Source organism: Triplophysa dalaica, chromosome 19 (genome assembly GCF_015846415.1).
Source record: "Triplophysa dalaica isolate WHDGS20190420 chromosome 19, ASM1584641v1, whole genome shotgun sequence".
In the NCBI taxonomy this organism is placed as follows: Eukaryota; Metazoa; Chordata; class Actinopteri; order Cypriniformes; family Nemacheilidae; genus Triplophysa; species Triplophysa dalaica.
Window position 1 is genome coordinate 4,391,325 of NC_079560.1, and position 22,476 is coordinate 4,413,800.

The window sequence follows — 22,476 nt, forward strand, 5'->3', positions numbered from 1 at the left end:
TATTTATCCTACATGAAAATACTTTGATATTTACCATGGTGTTTTTAAACCGTAGTATGCTTTTATACCTTCATAGTATACTTTTATAATCTAAGATACTTAATATAGGCCTACTACTACATTATATTAAATGTGGCATAAGATGACCTGCATATTTACTATGTTATTGAGAGCTTTTAAAATGAAAACATATCTAAAATGTACATTTATGCACATGTTTTTATCCAAAGTGAATTTAAGGTAATTGTTCCTTTATGTGTCTGCGCTGTCAATGCAATTGAGCTACAGGAACAATGTTATCTAGCTTTTTTGGGTTCTAAATTATGACATTTATTTACACCCCTTGTTTTTTCTCAATGTCATTTGTAGGTTCCTCGTGTCTTCATTGGAGAGAAGTGTATTGGAGGAGGAAGTGACGTTGAGGGTCTTCACAAATCTGGACAGCTGGAGGGCATGTTGCAAGCAATCGGAGTTTTGCTATAAGGGTATTCCTCTGATTTATGAAACAACTTATTATTTACACCAGTGATATTAATCTAATTTTGTCTATCTCGTTCAAAATGATACGTTTGGTAGTTCCTTTTGATCCCAAGCAACATTAATCTATACTTTTATTTTACCATGACGTCATGCAATTGAAATGTATTCACTGAACGGCCAACACTTCTAAACACATTGCGGTTGAGATTTGCAGAGATTGTGGAAATAAGGCCAAATCCTTCTAAAATGTCTTTATTCAGCATGATATGAGTCAACATAACTAAACTAGACTAAAGACAGCCGGGACAGGCTCTATGTCTACCAGAACAACTGCACTACGCGGCGATCCACATGCTGGATGCGTACTTCACACATTTTGTCTTGAAATAAAAATCTCAGATGTACATGTTACAAAAATAGCTGCATTAAATTCAAAATTATAATCTCATGGGGAAAAATAAACACTTGAAGTGTCATTCAAGTTATATTGCAAGAGTAACCACTGATCTGAATGAAAGAAGTTATCTCACCATGAAACACCATGGTTGACTGTGATAGTATGATATCTACAGTATCTCTGGAGAGTATAAGTTTGACCCTACCCTGTTTATCACTTTGGGGTTTAATCATCTTCATTGCACCAACCAGGCGTAATTGTTGGCCGTGGTCATACAGATGATACAGTATTTTCCACAAAGAATGACAATGTTCTGCCATAGCTGAGTCGTAAGGCCCTACAAGACATCACATTCCCAGCCATGGGCTTCTCTGAGTCCGGTGAGAATGAATCCTCTTTATGTCACAGGGTCAGAGGTCAAAGTTCAAGTAAATAAAGTACATCAAAATCCCCCTTCGACCCAGAAGTCAAACACGAGTCTCTCTCATCCCCAATGCAATCGTGACACCAGTCTCTTTGTTTTCGCCCGCTCTTCTGGTCGACAGGGGGTGAGGAAGGGGTCACATGATGCTGCAGCGGGACTTGCGGATTTGTCGTCTGCGTTGCTGGTACTCGCTGAGCTCCTGGAGGTAACCTCTGGAAGGCCAGCGTAGACGCTCCACTTGCTCACGCTCCTCATCTGTTGAAGAACGACACCATGACAACACAGAAGTCATAGCTACAATATCCCTATATATCCCGCTGTGTGAACACTATGGTATCTCCGTCCAACAAATTTCAGTCCAAAGGAAATCTTCGTCCAAACAACATTAACCAACCCTGCAGTGTGCTTTAATATGGACTGAATAATGGAACTTGATATAATAAACTTTTTCATAACAGTTTCATTTTCTTTCAAAATACATCCAATAAGGGAACTTGATGTAAAATAAAACTGTTAAACTTACAGTTTGTTTGATGTATTCATTTGCACACAAACACTGCTGTCTTACACTAGTTGCACTTATAGTTTTTTTATAGGCAGTACAATTAAAAAGAAAAATTGTCTTTGTTGGAACTTAAACTTCCAGTACCTTTCTGTTGTTTCTTTGTAGTACAAAACAAAAACATATACTGTTTCTTTAAGAGTATGCATTCATTTGTTGATAAAAATGCTGCATTAATTTCCGGAATGACCTTACATTTGCACTTAGTGTTTCACAGTAGGAACTATGCAGTGATTTGCATGGGCTTGTCTATGGCACCAGCTGTTAGGAGTGGTACAGGGTGCTGTAACAGGCTTTTTTTGTAAGAGTCAGAAATGATTATGCGTGCATGCATTCTAATGCATGTGAACACCCGTCCCAGATGGTAAGAGGGCGGCTCACCTGATAACTCCAGAAACTCTGGCTTGTGGCTGAAGATCAGGTAGTTATTGGCGATGAAATGGAGGAGCCAGACGTAAAGTTGTTCGGCATTGTGACACTGAAGTGAAGGAGGGAGACTAAGTTATTTGCATTTGTAAACTAGTTCTGTCTAAAAGTGTCATTTGCCAGTTCAAATATAAAATCAATGACGCGATTTTAAGGAGATAGTTCACCCAAAAATAAACATTCTGTCATCTTTACTCATCCTCATGTGATTTAAAACCTGTATATGACTCTTTTTTTTCTGTGGAACACAAAAGAAGATGTTTTTAGATCTCTCAGTGATTTTAGTGTCCATACAATGGAAGTCAACGGTGGCCAATGTGTTTACCAACATTCTTCAAAATATCTTCTGGGTGAATAGTCTTTCAGATAGATATTGTAGGTTTCAAGTATTCAAAGCAAAATCAAAGAAATAGATTGGAGCCCTGATGACGCGGCGTAGACTCACCTTTGCTCTTTTCAATAAACGGATCACGCTAATGCCCGTGGATGCTAGCTCTCGACTGGGCATGTTCTGAAGATACGCGCAGACGCACACCTCGCACAGGTGCTGCAGACGCTTCACCTGGTACATTTCTGCGCAGACGAGCACTGCCATGGCTTGCAGCACACTGGCTGAACACAGACACGCATCACTGTCAGTCAAACTCAGCCTTTCTGTCCGCTCTAAAAAAAAATGCACCTTAAATTGTACAATTTAGCATTTGCAGTACAGAAAACACATGAAATAAACAGACGACCAAAAAAACGTTTGTGTTCTTGTTATGAACAGCTTGATATCAGATTGACAAAACTCACGCTCTCACACACAATTCTCAGTTTTTCAGTGTGATGGAAATTTTCTAAATTGCTCCGTATCGTCCCCAAAAGGACATTTTTAAAAAGGAAAAGCATTTGTAATGAAATGATAAAGTGTTCCATACACGTGATAAGGTAGAAGAGCAATACATTCTGACACCAATATTATACATTTTGCTTCTTTTGCTCAATTTAAGCTACAAAACAGTTTGTTAGAGCCGGTCCAGCTAATGCCTGTGTCAAAAATGCGATCAGTTCTTTAAATTAAAAAGCTGAATCTCCATTTGTATAACCACAGTGTTACAGATTCTCATCTCTCACATTCTTTTTTCTACAATAGGTCCTTCTCATCCTTCTTATACTGTCTCTGAAAGGACTTTTTTAGGAACGTGCCTTATCTCTATACTCCATGATAAAACATTAAGGACAAAATTTCATTTTAACATATATTATGCAAATTCAGCGACTCTGCTATAAGATAAAATTTCTAATAAGATTGATATTGATGCTGGGCGAACAAGTGTTTTGTGTCATAGTTGTTACTGACCAATCAGCAATCAATACAAAATGTATTTAATCTTATGACATTATGTTTTATGAAAAGCTTTTAAAACCGTATTCTCACCTGGACAGCAGGTGTCAGTGTAGAGGTACTCCAGGAAGGCTAGGAAGGTGTCGGAGGAGACGCCGTGGATGGGCACCACGCGACTCCGTGCCTCCGCGTACTTCCCGCTAAACATGGCAGCCATGACATCACAGCGGGCCACAAGCACGGCTCTGTGTGCTGGCAGTACACTTCCTGAAGCAGACGCACAGCATGTTTCTTTTTCAACATAAGCACACTGAACCATTTACGCCAATTTAATCGTAAAACGTTACTAAAATATAATATACACGACAAGACAACGTGCCGAATTAAGACGCTGTATGCAAATTCTCACATTTACAAATATGAGATGTTTCAGTCTACCGCTCTTCCAATGTCTCTGATCCACAACCACACAAGGTCATCTTAAAGATAGGCCAAAGAAGGCTTAAATACAGACATGCCTTTGGCTTGTAATGTGCACTTTGTGAATCAATGTGTGTCATTGTGTGTGTGTTCATATATTCACACGCTTGCACGGTTGGCATTGAAACTTGCCTTGCACCATGAAGATAACATCAGAGTAAAGGGGGGAATTAAAAAGGCTGCCCAGTGTCAGAGGACCTTGTTGAGAGCGGGCTGTGGGTGTGTCCCTGGGGGCCTGAAACCAGAATGAATCAACACTGCAGTCAAGAGTCTTATCTGAAGAGCGCTGTTTGTACCATGAACATTTCTCATTAAGAAACCAGGTCATCTCCTTAGGCAGAAGCTTTCAAACATTGCAAGTAAATGTAGTAAATAAGGTAGATATGGTGTAATAGAAAGTTTTTAATATATTTAATTGAGGCATTTAGAAAGTGCAAGTTCAATTTATTTAAAGCAACAGCAAAGAGAACAATGAAACTATTAATGTAAGGGAAGCAATACAAAATATATACATTTTTATGTTTTGTAATAGTTAAAGGGACAGTTCACCCAAAACTGGATTTCTTGCCATATTAAACCTTTGTGACTTTCTTCCGATGAAGACAAAAGAGATATTATGGACAATCTTGTTAACTGGAACCTATTCACTTGCATTGGTTAACAATAGAAGTGAATTGGGTCCATGATGTTTGTTACCAACATTCTTCAAAATATCTTCTTTTGTGTCCTGCGGAAGATAGAAAGTCATACAGATTTAAAATGGCCATGTGAATGATGACAGAATTTTCATTTTTGGGAGAACTATGACTTTAAGACCTTACAGCTTGGTGTATATATCCAAGAACGGGGCTTCTTTGCCTATGGGCTTTTATCAGTGCCATTGTTTGAGGTCAACTACAAAACCTCTGAGTTTAGTTCTCTCTATGTAGCGCTCTCTGTTTGTGAAATAAATACCTTTTCTCTCCCGACGAAAGAGCGTACTCTGTCCATCAGCTGGGCCACTGCCAGAGGGTTCTTTAATTTTTCAGCAAAGGCTTCCTCCAGGTATTCCCATTCCCAGGCCCCTGTAAAAAATACACATTACCAACATGCATTGCACTGACCCATGAACACATCCTGCTTGGTCATGCATAAAGTGACGGCTCAGATTTACTGCAGAGTAACCAACAGTTTAACCTCTCGATGGAGATACAGGGCTGGTGGATATAGAAATAAGGTTGTCAGAGCTGTGGCCTAAAGGTTTGCATGTTGAGCTTTGATGCTCGTACAGAACTATGAACCAGACTTGAATCTGGTTCATAGCGTATTCTGTTTCTTATTCGTCTCTCGATCATTTTAAGTTCTCTCCTGACAAAAAAAATGATTCAGGCTCATAAGGCAGTTATGGTTAGTGCGTCGGACTCGTGACCAGAAGTTTGCCAGTTCGATTCTCAGGGCCGGTGGGTAACGACTGAGGTGCCCTTGTTCTATATATAAATATGGTATATAGGACATTACATTCATCTGATGGCAACGAAGACAAAAACACAACACAACACTGGTGTTGTGATGTTTTTTTTTTTCATTGTCACATAAAAATGAACTCTGTCTAGACTCAAAAAAGACACTCAGTGCATCACATAGGTTCTAGGCATCCTTTTTGTTAATGTAACGGCACACAGGAGGAAAATAACCGCAGTTATTCACATCATATATCAATACAGGAATGCAATGATCTCTGTGATCTCAGTGTTGTCCTCACCTTTTTACCTTCTGAACAAAGCTTTACTCTGATGAATGACTCTATAATGTCCATTCAATTTCTTGGAATGTTAAATGTAGGTCTGGGCACCTGTTTAAAATGCACTGCCGTCAGTTCCCCTCTATTTTACATCAGAGGTCATATTGTTGTCTTATGGGGAATGAGTGTTTGTCGGGCTAATATGGGATTAGAATCTCAATGTGCAAATAACCTTTCTTGCTAAAATGAAGAATTATTGAAAAAAAATCATTTTGAGGCATTATTTTAAGGACAAATAACTCTAACAATACTTCAAAATGTAATTTATATAAAAAAAAAATATTTCATTTGAATTAGCAGTGCAATGATTTTTATTTAATGAATAAAAACTTTAAAATCACCATATAATTTGAATATACTTTAAATCAAATGAATATATTATAGTAATATTTTTCAAATGACGGTTTGACGATGCTTATTCTTTTTCAGTACAGTGGAAAGAGGGATAGAGGATATGCTTTATTGTCATGTCACACTGCAAAACAGCCTCATGTCCTAAAAGCAGGCTTCGGTTTCAATTCTGTCATCATTTACTCACTCTCAGGTTGATCCAAACCTGTTTACATTTCTTTATTTTGCAGAACACAAAGGAAGATATTTGGAAGAGTGTCAGTCACCAAACAGATCTCATCCCCCATTTACTGCCGTAGTAGGGAAAATAAATTATTTTGTTAGTCGATGGGGGATGAGATCTGTTTGGTGACTGACATTCTTCCAAATATCTTCCTTTGTGATAAGCTGGACAAATACATTTTTACAGCTTTGGAACATTCTGACGGTGAGTAAATGATGACAGAATTTTCATTTTTGGGTGAACTGTTCCTTTAAGCAAAATATAATTTCTTGCTGCTTTTAAGCAAACTGTAAGACTGACCCATTCAGCATGTAGAGTCCTATAGAAGCACATATATAGTTTCTCCCCCTTTTATTGGCCATCTTCATATACAGTCTCTCTCTCTCTTACGCGCACACACACACACACACACAAAGCAGACAAGCCAGCACGCACACACAAAGACCTCTCTGTTCTCCCATCCATGGTAATCAGCCCCAAAGCTCCAGGGTCTCCCAGAGTGGACTGCCGTCATACATGCATGTGTGAAACCATAAATTAGACAGGCCTGAGAAACAAGCACACAGCCTCCAAACTAAACCCCTTTAAATTATGAAGCAGACCTATACAAATCCTTCCGGTTACACACAAAAGAAGTTGCAGTTGCGGAGCTGTAGCGATAAGGCAGACAAAGGCAGTGGAAATCAATTGAGGTGCATAAACTAGCAGAACTGTGGCTGCATTGCTTCCTTCAATAATGGCAATCTCGCTTCATATTTGACAAGCTTTTACATGAAACAATATAATTACCACGGTTGACAAGCCAACAGCAACTCTAACTGGAGGCACATTTCATAGCTTAGTGAATGCTCTTTTATACTGTAGCTTGGGAGACCTTGAATTCTCAGTTGTGTCATATAAGTTTTACTTTTTCTTAGTCGTTACTCCTTAAAAACTAAATAAATCTAGATAAATTAAACAATTGTTGACATATGTTGTTACCTCATACCTCATGTTGTTCAATATCGAATATATGATTCTTTCTTCTGTGGAACACTAAAGAAGATATTTTGAGAAATGTCAGGGGCGGACTGGGCAGCAAATTCGGCCCTGGACAATTCGGCCCACATCACTAACAATTCTGTTGATGGGGGGGTGTTTTGAGGGGATGTTTGAAGTCATAGGCCCTCCACCAAATCTGTCGACAGGGGGAGTGGGGGTTGTTGTATGTTACGCGTGCATTGCATAATTCCGTGACTGCGTCGACCTTTCAACATTCAAATCATTGACAAAGACTCATCTTTTTAAAATTCCTTTTAATGTTTAGCTTAGTTCAATGTGTTTCTGGTGTTTTACTCTTTGATGCTGTTTTTATGATTATATGTAAAGTGTCTGAGTATTTAGAAATGCACTTACAATTTTTTTTATTATTATTATGTTTGATGTCATCGACCCTCCACCCAATCTGTTGACGGGGAGTGGGGGTTGTTGTATGTAACATGTGTATTGTGTTACATAATTACGTGTCTGACTCGCTAATGCCTTCGTTGCGTACATTCGCATGTATAATCATGTCTACTCCTTGTCGCGGCCGTCGGTGGGTCGGTGGGAATTTCCTATTGATCAGTCCACCCTGGTCTTAGTGGTTTTGTGTCCATACAACGGAGGTCAAGGGGGTTCAGTGTTGTTTGGTTACCAACATACTTTAAAAAATATTCCTATTTATGTTCTGCAGGAAAAAAGTCCTGCATATTTGAAATTTCATTCAGGTGAATAAATGATGAAAAAAGTTTTGGGTGACAGCTATTGTACCAATTTGTTCTCAAACAGAGAAAAATTAAGTATTGCAGAGATCCCATTTATTATTGTTCTTTCTTGTAAATTGCTTGGTTTCCCAGACAGACTTTGCCTCGAACAACATCAGCTTTAATACTTGAAACTGTCTCACCTCTGTAAAGAAACATTAACGTCTCCCACAGGCATAAACACAACAGCGGGTCCTTCACAACCAGCCGGGATATGTGTCCAGAAGGGTGCCCGTCCGCTCTGGGTAGATCATCAACTCCTACATCCCAGGTGGACATAAGTGAATGGGGGCCTTCTCTCTCCCTACAGGTGCACCGCGAGACAGGCCTTTCCCGTTTTTGCCGTCCCACCAGCAGCTGTCTGAAGTAAGGGCTGATGGCACATAGCACGGAGGCGTGTGCCCAGCCCAGCTCTTTCCCACAATCCCCGCCGTAGAATGCCACGTCGGCGAACTGAATGCCGCGTTCAAGCAGCCACTGCAGGTCCTGAGAGAAGCTGGATTCCTCTACTCTCACCGGCGGAAGACGTGCTAGGTGACAACACAGCAAAATGTTAAAACTTAAAGATTATAAAGAAGGCGAGTACAGGATTTGAGAGAGAAGATGAAAAAAAGCACGGAAGAAAGAGAGAGAGAGAGGAGAAATGAGGTGAGCGAAGCAAAAGAGGATGATGGGTAGTGAATTTGTTTGTGTAAAGGAATTGAGAAAAAGAATGATGAGGTAAGCAAAGCAGAGGAGACGGATGAATAAGGAATACGGTAACAAGGCGGAAACAGAAATCGAGGTTGAGAAAAACAACTGTGATGAGAAGAAAACAGAAGAAGGACGTGAATACAAACGCCAAACAAGGAGAAATACGGCAAGTGCACGGTAACCACAGACATTAATAAGCAATACAAGAAGAGCACGCGCAACAAACAGATGTTATTTTTCCATCATGTCTGTATTACAGGCGTATTTTGATATATTACCGCTGTACTTTTAAACATCCCATAACCATTCATTTGCGGGCACGGTTTCCAAGGATTCAATGCCCTTCATATTTTATGGCCTGAGCTCTATAAAAAGAGTCTAAGTGGCGCTGGAGCCAAACCAACAAACTACGGGACGCTTTTGGCTTTTCTTTCTCAGTGTTAGAGCTTAAAGCTTAAAGTTCATATCGAGTTGAACGCTCCTAAGCTTTCTTTTCTTCACGAAAACCATCCGAACGCCACACGAGCCTTTTGGTTACTAATGAATAGTGGCATTCTGGGCACACCGTGCAGCTTAAAAGCACTGCAGACATTAAGAAAAGATTGCAAGTACAAGATATTAGGAGATATTTTTAGATCTGAAAAGCGCAGGTGTGAAGGGAAATGTCAGGGTGAGACAACTACAAATTGAAACACTAAATGCGTGATGCACACAATAAAAAGACCGATTCTCAACAGCTACTGACCTGGCTGGTCCAAATGAGGGGGGCGGGGCTCGGCGAACCTTTGACCCCGTCGTTTGTCCGGACGTTCTTTGGCTTTCTGCTTCAGACACTGAATCATGAAGTATTCCAACTACACAAAGATGAACAGACAAACATTGAAATGTCCATCTACAGTAGTTTTGGGGGATATTTGCATCTCCATATTTTATGATTTAGTTAATATTAGTTGATCCTCATGTAGTAATATGTCAACACAAAAATATGTAACTATTTTACAATGTAGCTGATTTTGGCAAATTCGTATAAACTCATACGATCTGATTTGTACTTTTTAGTACGATTTGCTTTCGTCCCAGTGACTTTTGGGTTAGGTGGCTTTAGTATTGCTTTTTTCCTAGTATTTGAACATTTTTGTACGATTCACAATTTACGAAATCACAGAATAAGCCACCTCGTGCAATGTGAATACTGCGTTTTTAGTACATCTTTAATACTATGTTTGAATAAAAGGGAAAAAAATGTCAATATTCCAAAGCTGGACATCACTCTTGTCTTGACCGCTTTATCAATTTCAATTGGCATTGGCTTATTTCTATCCCTTGACTGTCAGAGCGCGCAGGACGTTGGTCCCGTAAACCCCCCCTGTTATCCATCCTTGACTCTTATTGATAGCTGCTGCAAGCATAATTCAATTTAATCTAATGTATTTAATAAAACCCACAAGGCCAAGGCACACATGTTTGATCTAAAGCAATACAGATACTTACCACACTGCCAAAATATCGACCGACAAAGAAGTTATTCAGCGAGGGCAGCTCCAGGTAAGTGGCCCCCAGGTCCCTGGACAACTGAAGTCCTTCACTGTGGGGTACACAGCTGCTCCAGTCTGATGCACAGAGCGGGCATGTGCACGGTGGCCCTTCATCTGTACAAGAATACAAACATGACATACGCATATGCACATATATTACTGTACTCTTTGTTTTTAATGCAAAGCCCAAACGACATTTGTGGAGCGAGGGGCCAAATAAGCACGCAGACAGCTCCACTGACTGAGAGTACATAACACTCAAAGTAGTGTCAACAGTCAGACATATGGAGGAACGGAATCCGAGTTTGTATTATGTAACAATGCATGCCAGCTCAAATTTATACCAGCGTAGATTTAAACATCACCATGTCTGTGTGCACGCTACACGGACAGAGAGAAAGACAGAGAGAGAAATTAGAGTGACATTGACAGAATGAGAGAGCAAGCATTGCTGGATAGAAACGCTGTGCGTGTGTGTCGGGGAAAGTTGGCCCGGTCAAAAGGGCGAATGCCTTGGGGAACAGAAGAGCAAGTAAAATAGTAGCAAGAAAAGACAGCTAAATGAAGAGAGGGGGAATGGACTAGCTTACTAGCAGGATGTGGTATGAATCACTGTAGCCAATAACGGCAAACGCCCAGAGAAACAGAAAGAGATGTAACGCTCGAGTATGTGGGAGCATGTTTTGTGTGTTTACACTCTGTCCGCCTTGGGTCCTTTAGCAACAGGATATGGGTAGTTGACAAATAAACCGTACCATGTGTCCTATGGTGTGACAAACTTAACCAACTGTTAATAATATACTATTTTAATGTACCAATATTTATATCAATAATACAAAATAGCATAAGAGATTTATCTTCACTGAAATGTTTGCTGTTTACACCATAGCACACATGTGCTGTTTATTTATCAACTACCCTAATACAGCACAGTATGATTCTAATTCAAATTCAATATGTCAGACGTTCTTATAAGTCTTGATTTTGGCTCGGGACGATCAAATGCACTCACAAGGGTCATATCATAGAGACTTGTGTGGTGAGCTCTTTTGACATGGGCTAACACCTAACCATTGCCCACAACAGTCTAGCAACAACATAGCAACTTGCCAATTAGCAACCACACATTAGAGGAATAGTTCAACCAAAAGAATCTTCAGCATTTCTGGTCACCTTCATATCATTCCAAACCTGTGTGACTTTCTGTCTTCTGCAGATATTTTGAAGAATGTTGGTAATCAGACAACACTGGCCTCCATTGACTTTCATTGTATGGACACAAAACCACTGAAAAAAATCTTCTTTTGTGTTCCACAGTAGAAAACGTAATATGACTAGAGGGTAAATGTTTTTTTGGTAAACTATCCATTTAAAGGTGGAGTGGTTGATTTGGATTGGTGATAACTTAAGCCTGCTAGTACTGAAATTACAATCCCACCCTGCCGTCCAAAGCCACGCCTCCTCCAAACACATGAATGTATTTAGTAAATCCACGTAACGAATAAAAATCTAAATCCACTTATTCTTCTCTAAGCATGTACATAGAGTACCTGTCCAAAGGAAAGAGAGCAACCATGGTATCGTCTTTCTGACCCCCTGTCGGAGCTGTCTCCAGCGTGTAAAAGCTGAACCCATGTTCATTTTAGTTTTTCCTCTTTCATGATCCAGACGTTTTTCGTCACTGACTTTCATTTTGTAGATTTGCTTATTGTCTGCCATTCTTCCTACATCGACACAGCGGACGCGAGCGAACTGATGACGTATGATGTCTGCGTGAACAGGGTGGACAGTGGTATGCAAAATATATTGGCTGAAAATCTACACATGACCAGTCACAGCATTCTGCCAGGGCGTTTTGATTGGGCGAATGTTTTTTGGTCGTACGCCTTTCGCAGACGATATATAATTAAAAAAATATAATTTGACCACTATACTTCTTGATTTATATCAGGATGTAAGGAGATTTCCAACCAGCATGACAAAAAAATTCTGGACAGGATCACCTATTCTGCCTTTAACAGGCCGATTCCAGTTCCCCAAGCATCATTTGTTTGGGCAAGCAGTGCTTAAAATATCGTTCAACTATTTGTTAGTTTCAAAATGTGCCTTCAGAAGGAGAATGCTACAGAAATCTTCCTCAAGTCGGCTCTAACCCATCAGTTCATTTCTCTCCTCCATTATCCTTCAGGGGTAAATGATGTAGCGGGATGGAATCACATTTTGATAAATTATACATTTCATAGGTCACGCCGTGAGCACTTTTCCTGCAACCGGAGCCAAATCCACGGTCTGAGTGCTTTGAGTCTATAAATGTTTACCTATGAGCATATTCAACAAACGCTTATGAACAACTGTACTCTGCACATTAAAAGATCTCAGCCTGATCAGGTTTTTCAATTTCCTTGAAGTCAGGTGAATATGAAGATCAGTAATAGTTTAACATCTTTAAACCATATATCCCATATTACCAAGAATAAAGAATTGAGTTCCTAGGTTTATTGTGTGACGTAAGCACTCCTTGGTATTTAGTGTATTGTGTATTTTGAAAATACTTTAATAAAAGTAAGTAATTAGGATTATGTTATGCATAAACATTTTCATTTTAATTCTTGACCGATTTCCATTTATTTTGGTACTTCAGATGAAATTCCATGAGGACAACAATGGGCAAATTATTAAAAGATAAGTTAATTTGTTTCTACGGTAAGCATTATCTTACAGCACAGCAAGAAGTGCATGACAACCATTTTTCATTCTTTTAAACTTTATAATACTCACGAAAAGTGACTCATGAACTTCCAACAAATCAGTCATGACACGGGAGCTGTCAATCATATCTCACCATTTAGCCTTGCCCCCACAGCTACAAGAATCACAGGCATGCCCCAGTGGCGGAGAAGTGGGCGGAGTCTCGGGGCATAGCCATTTCTGACCTGCTGAAAGGCCAGTTTATCATTCACAGAGTACTTAATGACCACAATGTCAGCCTGCTCCAGAATACTTCGCACGCTCCCCCAATCACTGTCCAAAAGATCCTATCAGGAAAATAAATAATATTTATCAGTTTATTTCTTAGAAGCCAACCATCTGTTCAACCAATAAACTTGCTGATTTTTATAATCCCCCAAAAAGGAGCATATGAAAACCCAGAACTCTTCTAATCCCACATTTATGTCCCATCATATAAAGGGATACTTCACCCAAAAATGAAAATTCTGTGACCAATCTGTATCAACTTCTTTATTCTGATGAACACAGAGAAAGATATTTGGATATTTGACTCCCATAGTAGTTTTGTTCAAAACAAAAGAAGATATTGTGAGGAATGTAGGACCGCAAACAGTTCTGGGGCACTTTTGCCTACCATTGTATTTTTTCCTACTATGGTAGTCAATGGGGGGCGTTATCTGTCTGTTTATAAGCATTCTTCCAAATATCTTTCTCTGTGTTCATCAGACCAAAGAAATGTATACAGCTTTGGAATAACTCGAAGGTGAGTACATTTTGGGGTGAAGTATCCCTTTAATAACCCTTGTACTTACCCAGCTAGGGCAATCTCGCACCATCACTTTAACATCCCCAAGCACTCTAGACTGGTACTCCATAAACGCAGGGTTGAGGGGATGCCTAGATGGCGTCGCAGAGTTTGGATCCAGTTCCCGAGCTCCATGGCCCAGGTAGCTCCATAGCAAGCCACCTTGCACCTGCCCAGAGGTCTCCTCCCCAGACCCGACGCCCCCAGTGCACTCGCTTCCCAGGGCCACAATGTGTAACGACCTACAATTTCATAGTTTCACAGTGCACACTTATGTCAGAGAGCCTCCAGGCTTTCACGTTACAATCTAAATGTTTGTCTTCATGCAAGACGTCATCCCTGCTCACAGCGCAGATGATCTCATGATTAACTTTTTTTGTCACATAACAGCTGTATTGCGTCGGGTCATTGCATGAATAACAGTCGCAGATATGACATTTCAAATACTGAAAACATATGTAACAATTTTAACTATTGTATTTTTTTACTTTTTACGCATGCAAATGTCTGACAGATTTCAAGACGGTGTCTTATATTTACATGATACAATCTACAAGCAATATATTATTATTAGGCTATTTTTGAATGCACATGTCAATGCACAATAACAGTATCTATATAGATATTTGCACATATTAAATGTTAATGTCTATTACTCTCTACTATGCTGCTCTTCTCTGTCTATACTGTATGTAGTCTGTATATTAAAAATATACATGCACAATGCACATTTAAAGATTGTGCTGATTTTTGCATTTACATTATAACTGCCTATATTACTGTCTATTTACTGCCCTTTTTTGTCTATGTATATTTTTGGTATATTAAATATATATTTATATACAATAGGAATGCACATGTCAATGCACAATATAGTGCATTCAAATACAATGCCATGATACTGTAGCATAAGAGTCATCTTTGCGCCATAGGGGCTTCAGCAAACGTCAGGACTGTCAAAACAAAAACCATATGCATACTTACATGATCACAACAGGATCAATGCTCGGGGAGCACGTACTTCAGCGGCGGGCTTTCGCATCGGTCCGCGACAGTGTTTTTTCCGCAATGAAGGTCGGACACGGTATAACCCCTCAGCGAAGCGAAAAACCAGCCCCGTTCATTCATGAAACAACCGCTGTAGAGAGAGCGCCGGGTGCGCAATGGTCCAACCGTAAATACCGAGAACGCGCCAGAAAGGATCGAGTGGATCCTGCGCTACAAAGGGAACAACTTCATACTCCGTGAAAAAACAGTCATGTCAATCCCGGGACGCATGGCACGATGTGTGCTCGGAAACCAGACGTCAATTGAGCGCAACCCCAAAGCTCATGGGTCAGTGAGATAAGAATATAGAGGAAAGTGGAGAGAATAGACTATACAGAAAAACACGAAGGCGAGCCTGACTTGGTGCGTCCTGACTCAGCAAACGATCGGATGGACGTGGACACTTGCTTTCCACGCCACCAACACATGGTGCGCACGCGGGCTTCAGTGCTTTCTTGTCTGTATAAAGCAATGGTACTTTCAGTCATTGATCCGAGATTTAAGAGCTTCGGCTGTTATTCCAGAGACGTTCTCCATCAAACGCCATGGCAGAACAGAGCCTATTAGACCTGCTGCTGCTGCTTCTATGGCGAGATCCTGCATGGACACTACTGCATGGCGCGTGTGGGACGTGTTTACTGATCCCATACAAACTATACGATGTGCTCAGCTTTATGTTACAGGGCACTGGACTTCTATTAAGGCTACCATGCTGAAACAACTGATGGCTTCCAAATATGAACGATTAATTGCTAATAAAACCATTGCAATTCTAACCATTAAATCCACTATAATGTCTGTGAGGGTTGCAACTCTAATAGACAAGAACCCCCTTATAAAAATGATTAGACTCCCTGTATCGGTTTATACATTGTCGTATTTAGATTTCCAGCATTCTGATTCTTTTCAGCAAAATGCAATGTTTTTGAGAGACTAATACGATTTAATAGATTTAGTCAATTTTACTGAGGCAATGTGTTGATGTGTCATGTTGTTTAAAAATAGCATTCAACCCTATAACCTAAACTGCAAAAATAAAAGTATTTGGTTGTGACCCCCTCTGGTAAACGGAGAAGTATTATTTAGACTTGTATATCAATTCTACCCAAACATGTTTTATTGCAACAAATCTTGGCTTTTCTATATTTAGGGAGGTGCAGTGCATGTTTCAATATTCCTTGTTTGCTACGAGAACATCTCAGCACCCTTCAGATCGCCTTCTGAGATTACCAAAATAGCATCATCTCCCCTGAGCTGCATGGGATCAAAGCGTCTATTCACTTTCTTTCCATCAGTATGCTGTCCCGATCTCCAGGAAGGATTATTTTAATTCTACCATAACAAGTTTTTTTTTATCCAAACAGGACTATTATAATCCCAGACTCATCTGATTTATAACTGTCAATTTCTAATGCAAAATGGAGATTTGCATCAGATTACAGATTTCTTGGATATGGAAATATGTGTATATATATGGAGATGTAACAGAGTAGATCCATATTCAATCTGATTTTAGTCTACAGAAATCGAGCGGCATAGTACGGTTAACTATCAACAGATTAAATGCAATAATTTTAAAATGAATAATTTTACATGCACCACTTTGATTGCTTGACTTTGCATTGCTTGTTTATATACTATTTTAAGTCTGGAGTGCTGTGTGCACCATTAAAAACAGTTGTTCCAGAGGGGCGGATTGGGTTACTATAGGTCAAATTATTTCTACCCGCATGAGTTATCATGTGGCCCTCATGCATTTTCTTGACCCAGAGATGACACCCCCTCTATGGGGAAATGTACGATTTTATCATCAATAAACTACACGCATTATTTAATGTTGCGTAATGATGTAATCTTGCAATCAGAGCCACTAAACAACAAGGCCTGGTTTAAGGCAAACATTTTAGAGAGATTTTGGACTTTTTACTTGTCTCCATACATGCTGGGTTATGTAACCTCCTTTTGAATCTATTAAAACTTCTGTAAAAGTAATTAGATTCATTATCAATAATTCTAGATCATTATAAATCATACTTGGTCTGCATACCGCTACTTGGCCAAACCTTTTAAACCAATGCAAACTATGGAATCATCATTCAAATATTGTGGCGATCTCTGGGTCCATAAAAAATTGCACAACAAAACTTCTTCAAAACTATTGCAAAAGAAAAGTGCATGTATGCATTGGGCAGACACTTTTATTCAAAGCCAGTTACATTTGACAGTCACAGAAACACTACAGAAAAAACAATAGGCTACACCAGCAAACCTGATCATGCGAAAAATAGCTTTGCATCGCACCTGATCACTTTAAGGAACGCAGAATTGATCGAATCTCATGGATCATTTCTCTGCAATATGGGCTCTGATCCACTACATACATTTTATGCCACTTGGTCATATAATGGGCATATTAAAAAAACATCAGTCTTTTGCTGCAGTCAGACGTCTACAAAGCTGCCAAGTCTCACTGATGGTCTGAACTATGTTTTAGGAGAGACCCAGATTTGTGGCTGAGGTGCGCAGAATTGCTTGGTTCATTGTCTGGAGTTGATCTCCACTGGGGCCTGTCTGGCATTCGTAGGTGTCAGCTAAGAGATAATTAGACAATATATATACTGACTGTGCTGTCTTTAACAATCATCCCAGTGATAGCCGTCACTAAATTACACAGTTATGAGTGACATCCTGGCACAGGGAAACCCTGAATCACAAAACCAGTCTTAGGTAGCATGGGAACATTTTTAGTAAAAGCATGAAAAGATATTGTATGGGGCAAATTATCGATTTTTGTTTATGCCCAAAATCGTAGGATAACAACGATCATGTTCCATGAAGGTATTTTGTCCATTTCCTACCTCAAATATATAAAACCGTTTTTTGTGAGTTGATGGCCAGCTACAGTGCCCTTATTAACCACTTCAAAGGCAATTTTCTCAATATTTACATTTTTTTGCACTCTTCCAGAGTTTTAAACAGGTGTATCTCGGCCAGATATTGTCCTATCCTAACAACCCACACAACAATAGAAAGCTTGATTACTCAGCTTTAAGATGATGTAAACATCTCAATTCCTTACGGTTTTGTTGTCAAGGGTCGCATATTAGAATTAAATATGATGTATTTTAATTCTCTCTGTTGAAGATTGTCTTTAACTTTAGTTATCTTTATCTTTAATGTTGTTATGAATAAATAAACCCGGAGGTAAATAATTACTTTGTGCTAAGAGATAAATTGGTGAGTCATTTAAATCTACGTCATATTGAGTGTTGGGTGTAACTATTTACAAGGTAATTAGTTACTATAATTTAATTTATTTTTCTTTAGAAATGGAAAGTGAGAGATTGCTGAATTTTTTCCTGTAATTTACATTTTCTTTTGATGTAATTAAACGAAATACTTTGTGTAATATATGTGTGTGCAATAGTGGAATTCACATGAAAATTCAAAGTCGATCTTTAAAATCTGTGCTTTAATGTATAATTCTCACCTTTGAAATACTTTGGTCAGAAAAAATGTTGACAGCATCAAAATGTATAATATAATATCAAAGAAGCATATTGTTGATGTATCTCTAAAATTGTTTTGAATGCCTTTTTATCATATTACAAAGGAGACACAAAAACGAAACAAATGTTATATGTGTATATGGGCACAGTCCAATGTCGGATATGCATTTATTTTCAGCCTGAATTTTCAGGCCGAAAATGTGTGTACAAAAATGATTAGCATTACAATGACTCATTGCACTAAGTGTGCGTAGAATCTTGATACTTACAAAAAATGGAAGCATCGTATTATTTTGATTCACGACATCATGACTCCGAAGTCATCATTCCTATAGAAGCAGTTCCCTTATGATCTCACAAATCCTGCCTAAACTAAACTTCATCCGCATCAGGATCTGGTTCGCTATCCAACTCCTGTGCTTTTCTAAGTTCTTCCCTCCCTTTCTCAGTCTGATAATAGTCGGACTCAATCCACCCCGGGCAATCGGACAACGTCACAAAAATGTCTTCGTCCACTTCAGTCACTTTGTGCACTCTCTGTTTGACGCCTTTGGAATACCACCGCCGGGTAGGGACTTTTTCTGTGGGGTTGCTGGCCCTGTACAACCCCTCACCTTCCGCCAGAGTGATCTTATACTTGTGCTTTGGACATATAAGGCAGAGCTTGTTGCTGATTTCCTGCTCATGAAACATAAATGGTCAATAAAAGAAAAAAAACAATAGAAATCATCACACAAATTCTAATGGATTTATTATGTTATTATTGGGAATTTCACAGATTTTTATGCAAACCATAACGGTTTCTACATCTCTACATCCAATAGGGATAAGACACAGAACACAGTGCATAATATACTTTTGTTATGGTTTAAATGATGAACAGCTACAATTATCAAGATCATAATGATATTTACCTCAATATCTCCATTCAACAAAGTACTGCCAGCATCTGTTGGGGGGGGGAAAGTGTCTTAAGCAAACATTCAACAAGCTGACCTGAGCAACAGACCACATGTGTCTGCCTGTTGTATTACAGGTCATATTTAATAGCAATATGACTAAGATCAGTGCGCTCAGTCTCCCTCTAGAGGTGAAACAGAGTCACTACGCAAAGGTAGATGGGAAAACGTAAAAATTGGCATTGCAAATGGCAACCAATAATATGCTTTTTATGCTACTCACGGTAACATTGCAGGTCCATTGCATAGAAAACTCTCTGATGGTATACAATGAGTATATCTCTTCCGTCCAGGGTCACACTTGTTCTCTTTGCCTGAATGAGATCTTCTTTCTTGCCAATAAAATACATATTCAAAGTCCTACCGACTTTCTTTCTTCCATGGAATTGGTTCGGCTTTGTTTGTGCCTCTTCTATGAAAAGTTTAACGAATATGAAGGTTAATTGTACGTCATATTTTTTGATATTAATAACCGCGAGCAAGTAATTTAAACAGAGTTACCTTTGAATGACCCGTCGGTTCTCCTGACCTGCAGTGAATGTGAATACACTTTTTCAGATGTGCGTCATGGTGTTTTACGTTGCTTCTTATCTGAAGAGTCCCGTTATCTCAGGCCCACCGGGTGGGGCGTTCAGACCAATCAGACCAGCAGATCTGGGCCTTCTACGTGTGTTTAACACTATCTGTCATAACAAAGTACGTACTGACCCAATATTAACTGTCAGAATATTTGTGAGATTTTTTAATCCATTATTGATATTTAATAATCATTATTTATTTATTTTTATTTATAAATTAACCTCTATTTTGAATTATTTAATTTATTTCAAATAATTTTTTCTTTGAAACCTTTTATTTATGCAAATAAAAACCATGACAGCACACACTTAAATATTTTACTCCTTTTAAATAAAGCGTCTTTTAGTCAAACTCACTACGACTGGTGGAGCCAATCAGAACGCGAGTCGCACCATGTACCCTTGAGCATCATCTCAACGCAGCAATTACGCAGCTGCGCCTTCAGAAAAATCAGAGAGCGATTCAAACGATGTACTCAAAGCATCAACCCAACGCAGCAATTACGCAGCTGCGCCTTCAGAAATCGAAACTAACGCCATTGAAATTGGGCTCCTTTCTTGTGCCACCATTTCATTCACGAGTCGGGTTAGGTCGCACCTGTCGTAAACAAAAAAGGTTATTTAATCACTGCCAGACAGACGTAAGTGGAATAATTTTAGCAGTTTAACGTTGCTACTGAAAGGCGTGTTAGCCTTTGGCTAACGTTTAACCAACTTGTCTGGAAGCGACCCTTAGTGTAATTGCGGTTTATCTGCATATAGTAATTTCCTATACACAATGTGTATTTCACATGCAAGTTTTCTTTAAAGTGTTTTTCACTAACACTTGACACTTTCTTCTTGTAACGTCGTATGACACTGAAAATAACAAAGAAACCTGTTCTATGATAAAACTGCGATATATATATATATTTATTTTGTGTTTGTGTTGTCAGGTTATGGCATTGCGGGCGTGTGGATTTATCATTTTTCGTCGTTTGGTACAACACCCTTCTCCAGATAATATAGAGTTTTTATTGCTGAAGACCTCCTATGGGGAACACCACTGGACACCACCCAAAGGTGAGCATCACTAAATAAATAATCGCATACTATCCCCACTAACCCCAACCTTCTTTAGAGTATATTCGTAGTTAGACTGATATAACTACTCTTTCGTTCCTGAGTGGTACCAATTCAGGATGATGTTTTGCAGTTTCCATGAGTTCTGCAGTGGTATACTACTAATGTAAGATTGTGTGGTGACTTAGACTTTTCTTATGTCTCGTAAGGTCACGTTGACCCCGGAGAGGACGATATGACCACCGCCTTAAGAGAAACACAGGAGGAAGCTGGATTGAGTGAAGATCACCTGCGTAAGGTAGATGGTTTCCTGCAGAAGTTGCATTATCAGGTACGGGGAAAAGACAAAGAGGTCCTCTACTGGTTGGCAGAACTTCGTGACCCAAACAAGAGGGTCATTCTGTCCGATGAGCACCAGGACTATCGCTGGGCCAGACTACAGGAGGCCTGCGAACTGGCGAAATACAAAGATTTAAAGGACACACTTCAAGCAGCACAACTGTATCTAGAAACAGAAGGCAAACAGTAACATTTAGACTCATTGACATTTAAGCTTTGACAGAATAATAGATCAGTCACCTTCCTTTCAGGTAGTAATCATGTATGGAATTTTGCAGCGGAACATTCGACCAATTGTTCAAAACATATAAGCTTCAAGGTCTTTTGATTGAATATATATTTTTACAAATATAAATCGTGCTAAATAAATTATAATGAATCTTTTAATGTTCAGAAATCACCTTCAAATGTGTTGTCTAATGGTTTAATTGCTAAGGAGCATTTAACTCCTGTACATACACACAAAAAATGAATTGTATTGTGATCATACAAGCACAGTCTTCCCCAAACTCAAATAATTGTGTTTAGATTCATACCAACTGTTCAGATCATTATTTCCCTTTAACAACATTACAAGAAGAGAAAGGACATATGTTCAACTTTAGTCAATTTGATCTTACTCATAAATCCAGGCAAAAAAGCAATTCTGTCTTCATGTGAAAAAGAAAGATCATTAAATCATTGATGAAACATTAAAAACACACTCATGATACACAAATAATAAAGTCCTTTGAGACATATGCACTGTTGAAACACTTTTTTGCAGGGGTTGTTTTGCTGTGCACGGGGTGTAATAAACCAAGAGTGCTTTACTGAATGTAAAATCCAGTCAGTTGTAATTGATTGACATCCTTGTTCAAACATTTTGCGAGCCCTTTCGGCCCACAGTCCAAGGATTCAGACAACCGAGTTGGGATCAAGATCCAGATTGTTCATAAGCTCCGGCAGAATAGCAGAGCGCCGATCCTCAGATACATTGTCCCTT

General features: G+C 39.1%; 3 protein-coding genes across 4 annotated transcripts; 1 reads left to right on the top strand and 2 right to left on the bottom strand.

Annotated features, from left to right (window-relative positions):
* Positions 1-716: 716 nt before the first annotated feature.
* On the bottom strand, positions 717-16,068 carry rhobtb3 (Rho related BTB domain containing 3). Of its 2 annotated transcripts, none has more exons than XM_056731305.1 (12): positions 14,982-16,068; positions 14,005-14,239; positions 13,305-13,497; positions 10,419-10,576; positions 9,673-9,781; positions 8,378-8,764; positions 5,051-5,160; positions 4,229-4,331; positions 3,710-3,883; positions 2,735-2,901; positions 2,245-2,341; positions 717-1,556 (listed from the first exon to the last, which is right to left on the bottom strand). In XM_056731305.1, coding segments are annotated over exons 1-12 (1,854 nt in total). In that variant the 5' UTR covers positions 14,984-16,068; the 3' UTR covers positions 717-1,437. The 2 variants fall into 2 exon arrangements, with proteins under 2 accessions (XP_056587283.1, XP_056587282.1); XM_056731304.1 differs by having other exon boundaries at positions 2,735-2,952; positions 14,982-16,039.
* A 2,427-nt stretch (positions 16,069-18,495) lies between these two features.
* Positions 18,496-20,172, bottom strand: rfesd (Rieske (Fe-S) domain containing). Its single transcript, XM_056731742.1, has 4 exons — positions 20,014-20,172; positions 19,736-19,924; positions 19,468-19,502; positions 18,496-19,231 (listed from the first exon to the last, which is right to left on the bottom strand). The coding sequence occupies exons 2-4, from the start codon at positions 19,860-19,862 to the stop codon at positions 18,926-18,928; spliced, it is 468 nt and encodes a 155-aa protein (XP_056587720.1). The 5' UTR covers positions 19,863-19,924; positions 20,014-20,172; the 3' UTR covers positions 18,496-18,925.
* Positions 20,173-20,545: 373 nt separating this feature from the next.
* Positions 20,546-21,892, top strand: nudt2 (nudix (nucleoside diphosphate linked moiety X)-type motif 2). Its single transcript, XM_056731741.1, has 3 exons — positions 20,546-20,731; positions 21,026-21,152; positions 21,362-21,892. The coding sequence occupies exons 1-3, from the start codon at positions 20,561-20,563 to the stop codon at positions 21,679-21,681; spliced, it is 618 nt and encodes a 205-aa protein (XP_056587719.1). The 5' UTR covers positions 20,546-20,560; the 3' UTR covers positions 21,682-21,892.
* The last annotated feature ends 584 nt before the right edge of the window (positions 21,893-22,476 follow it).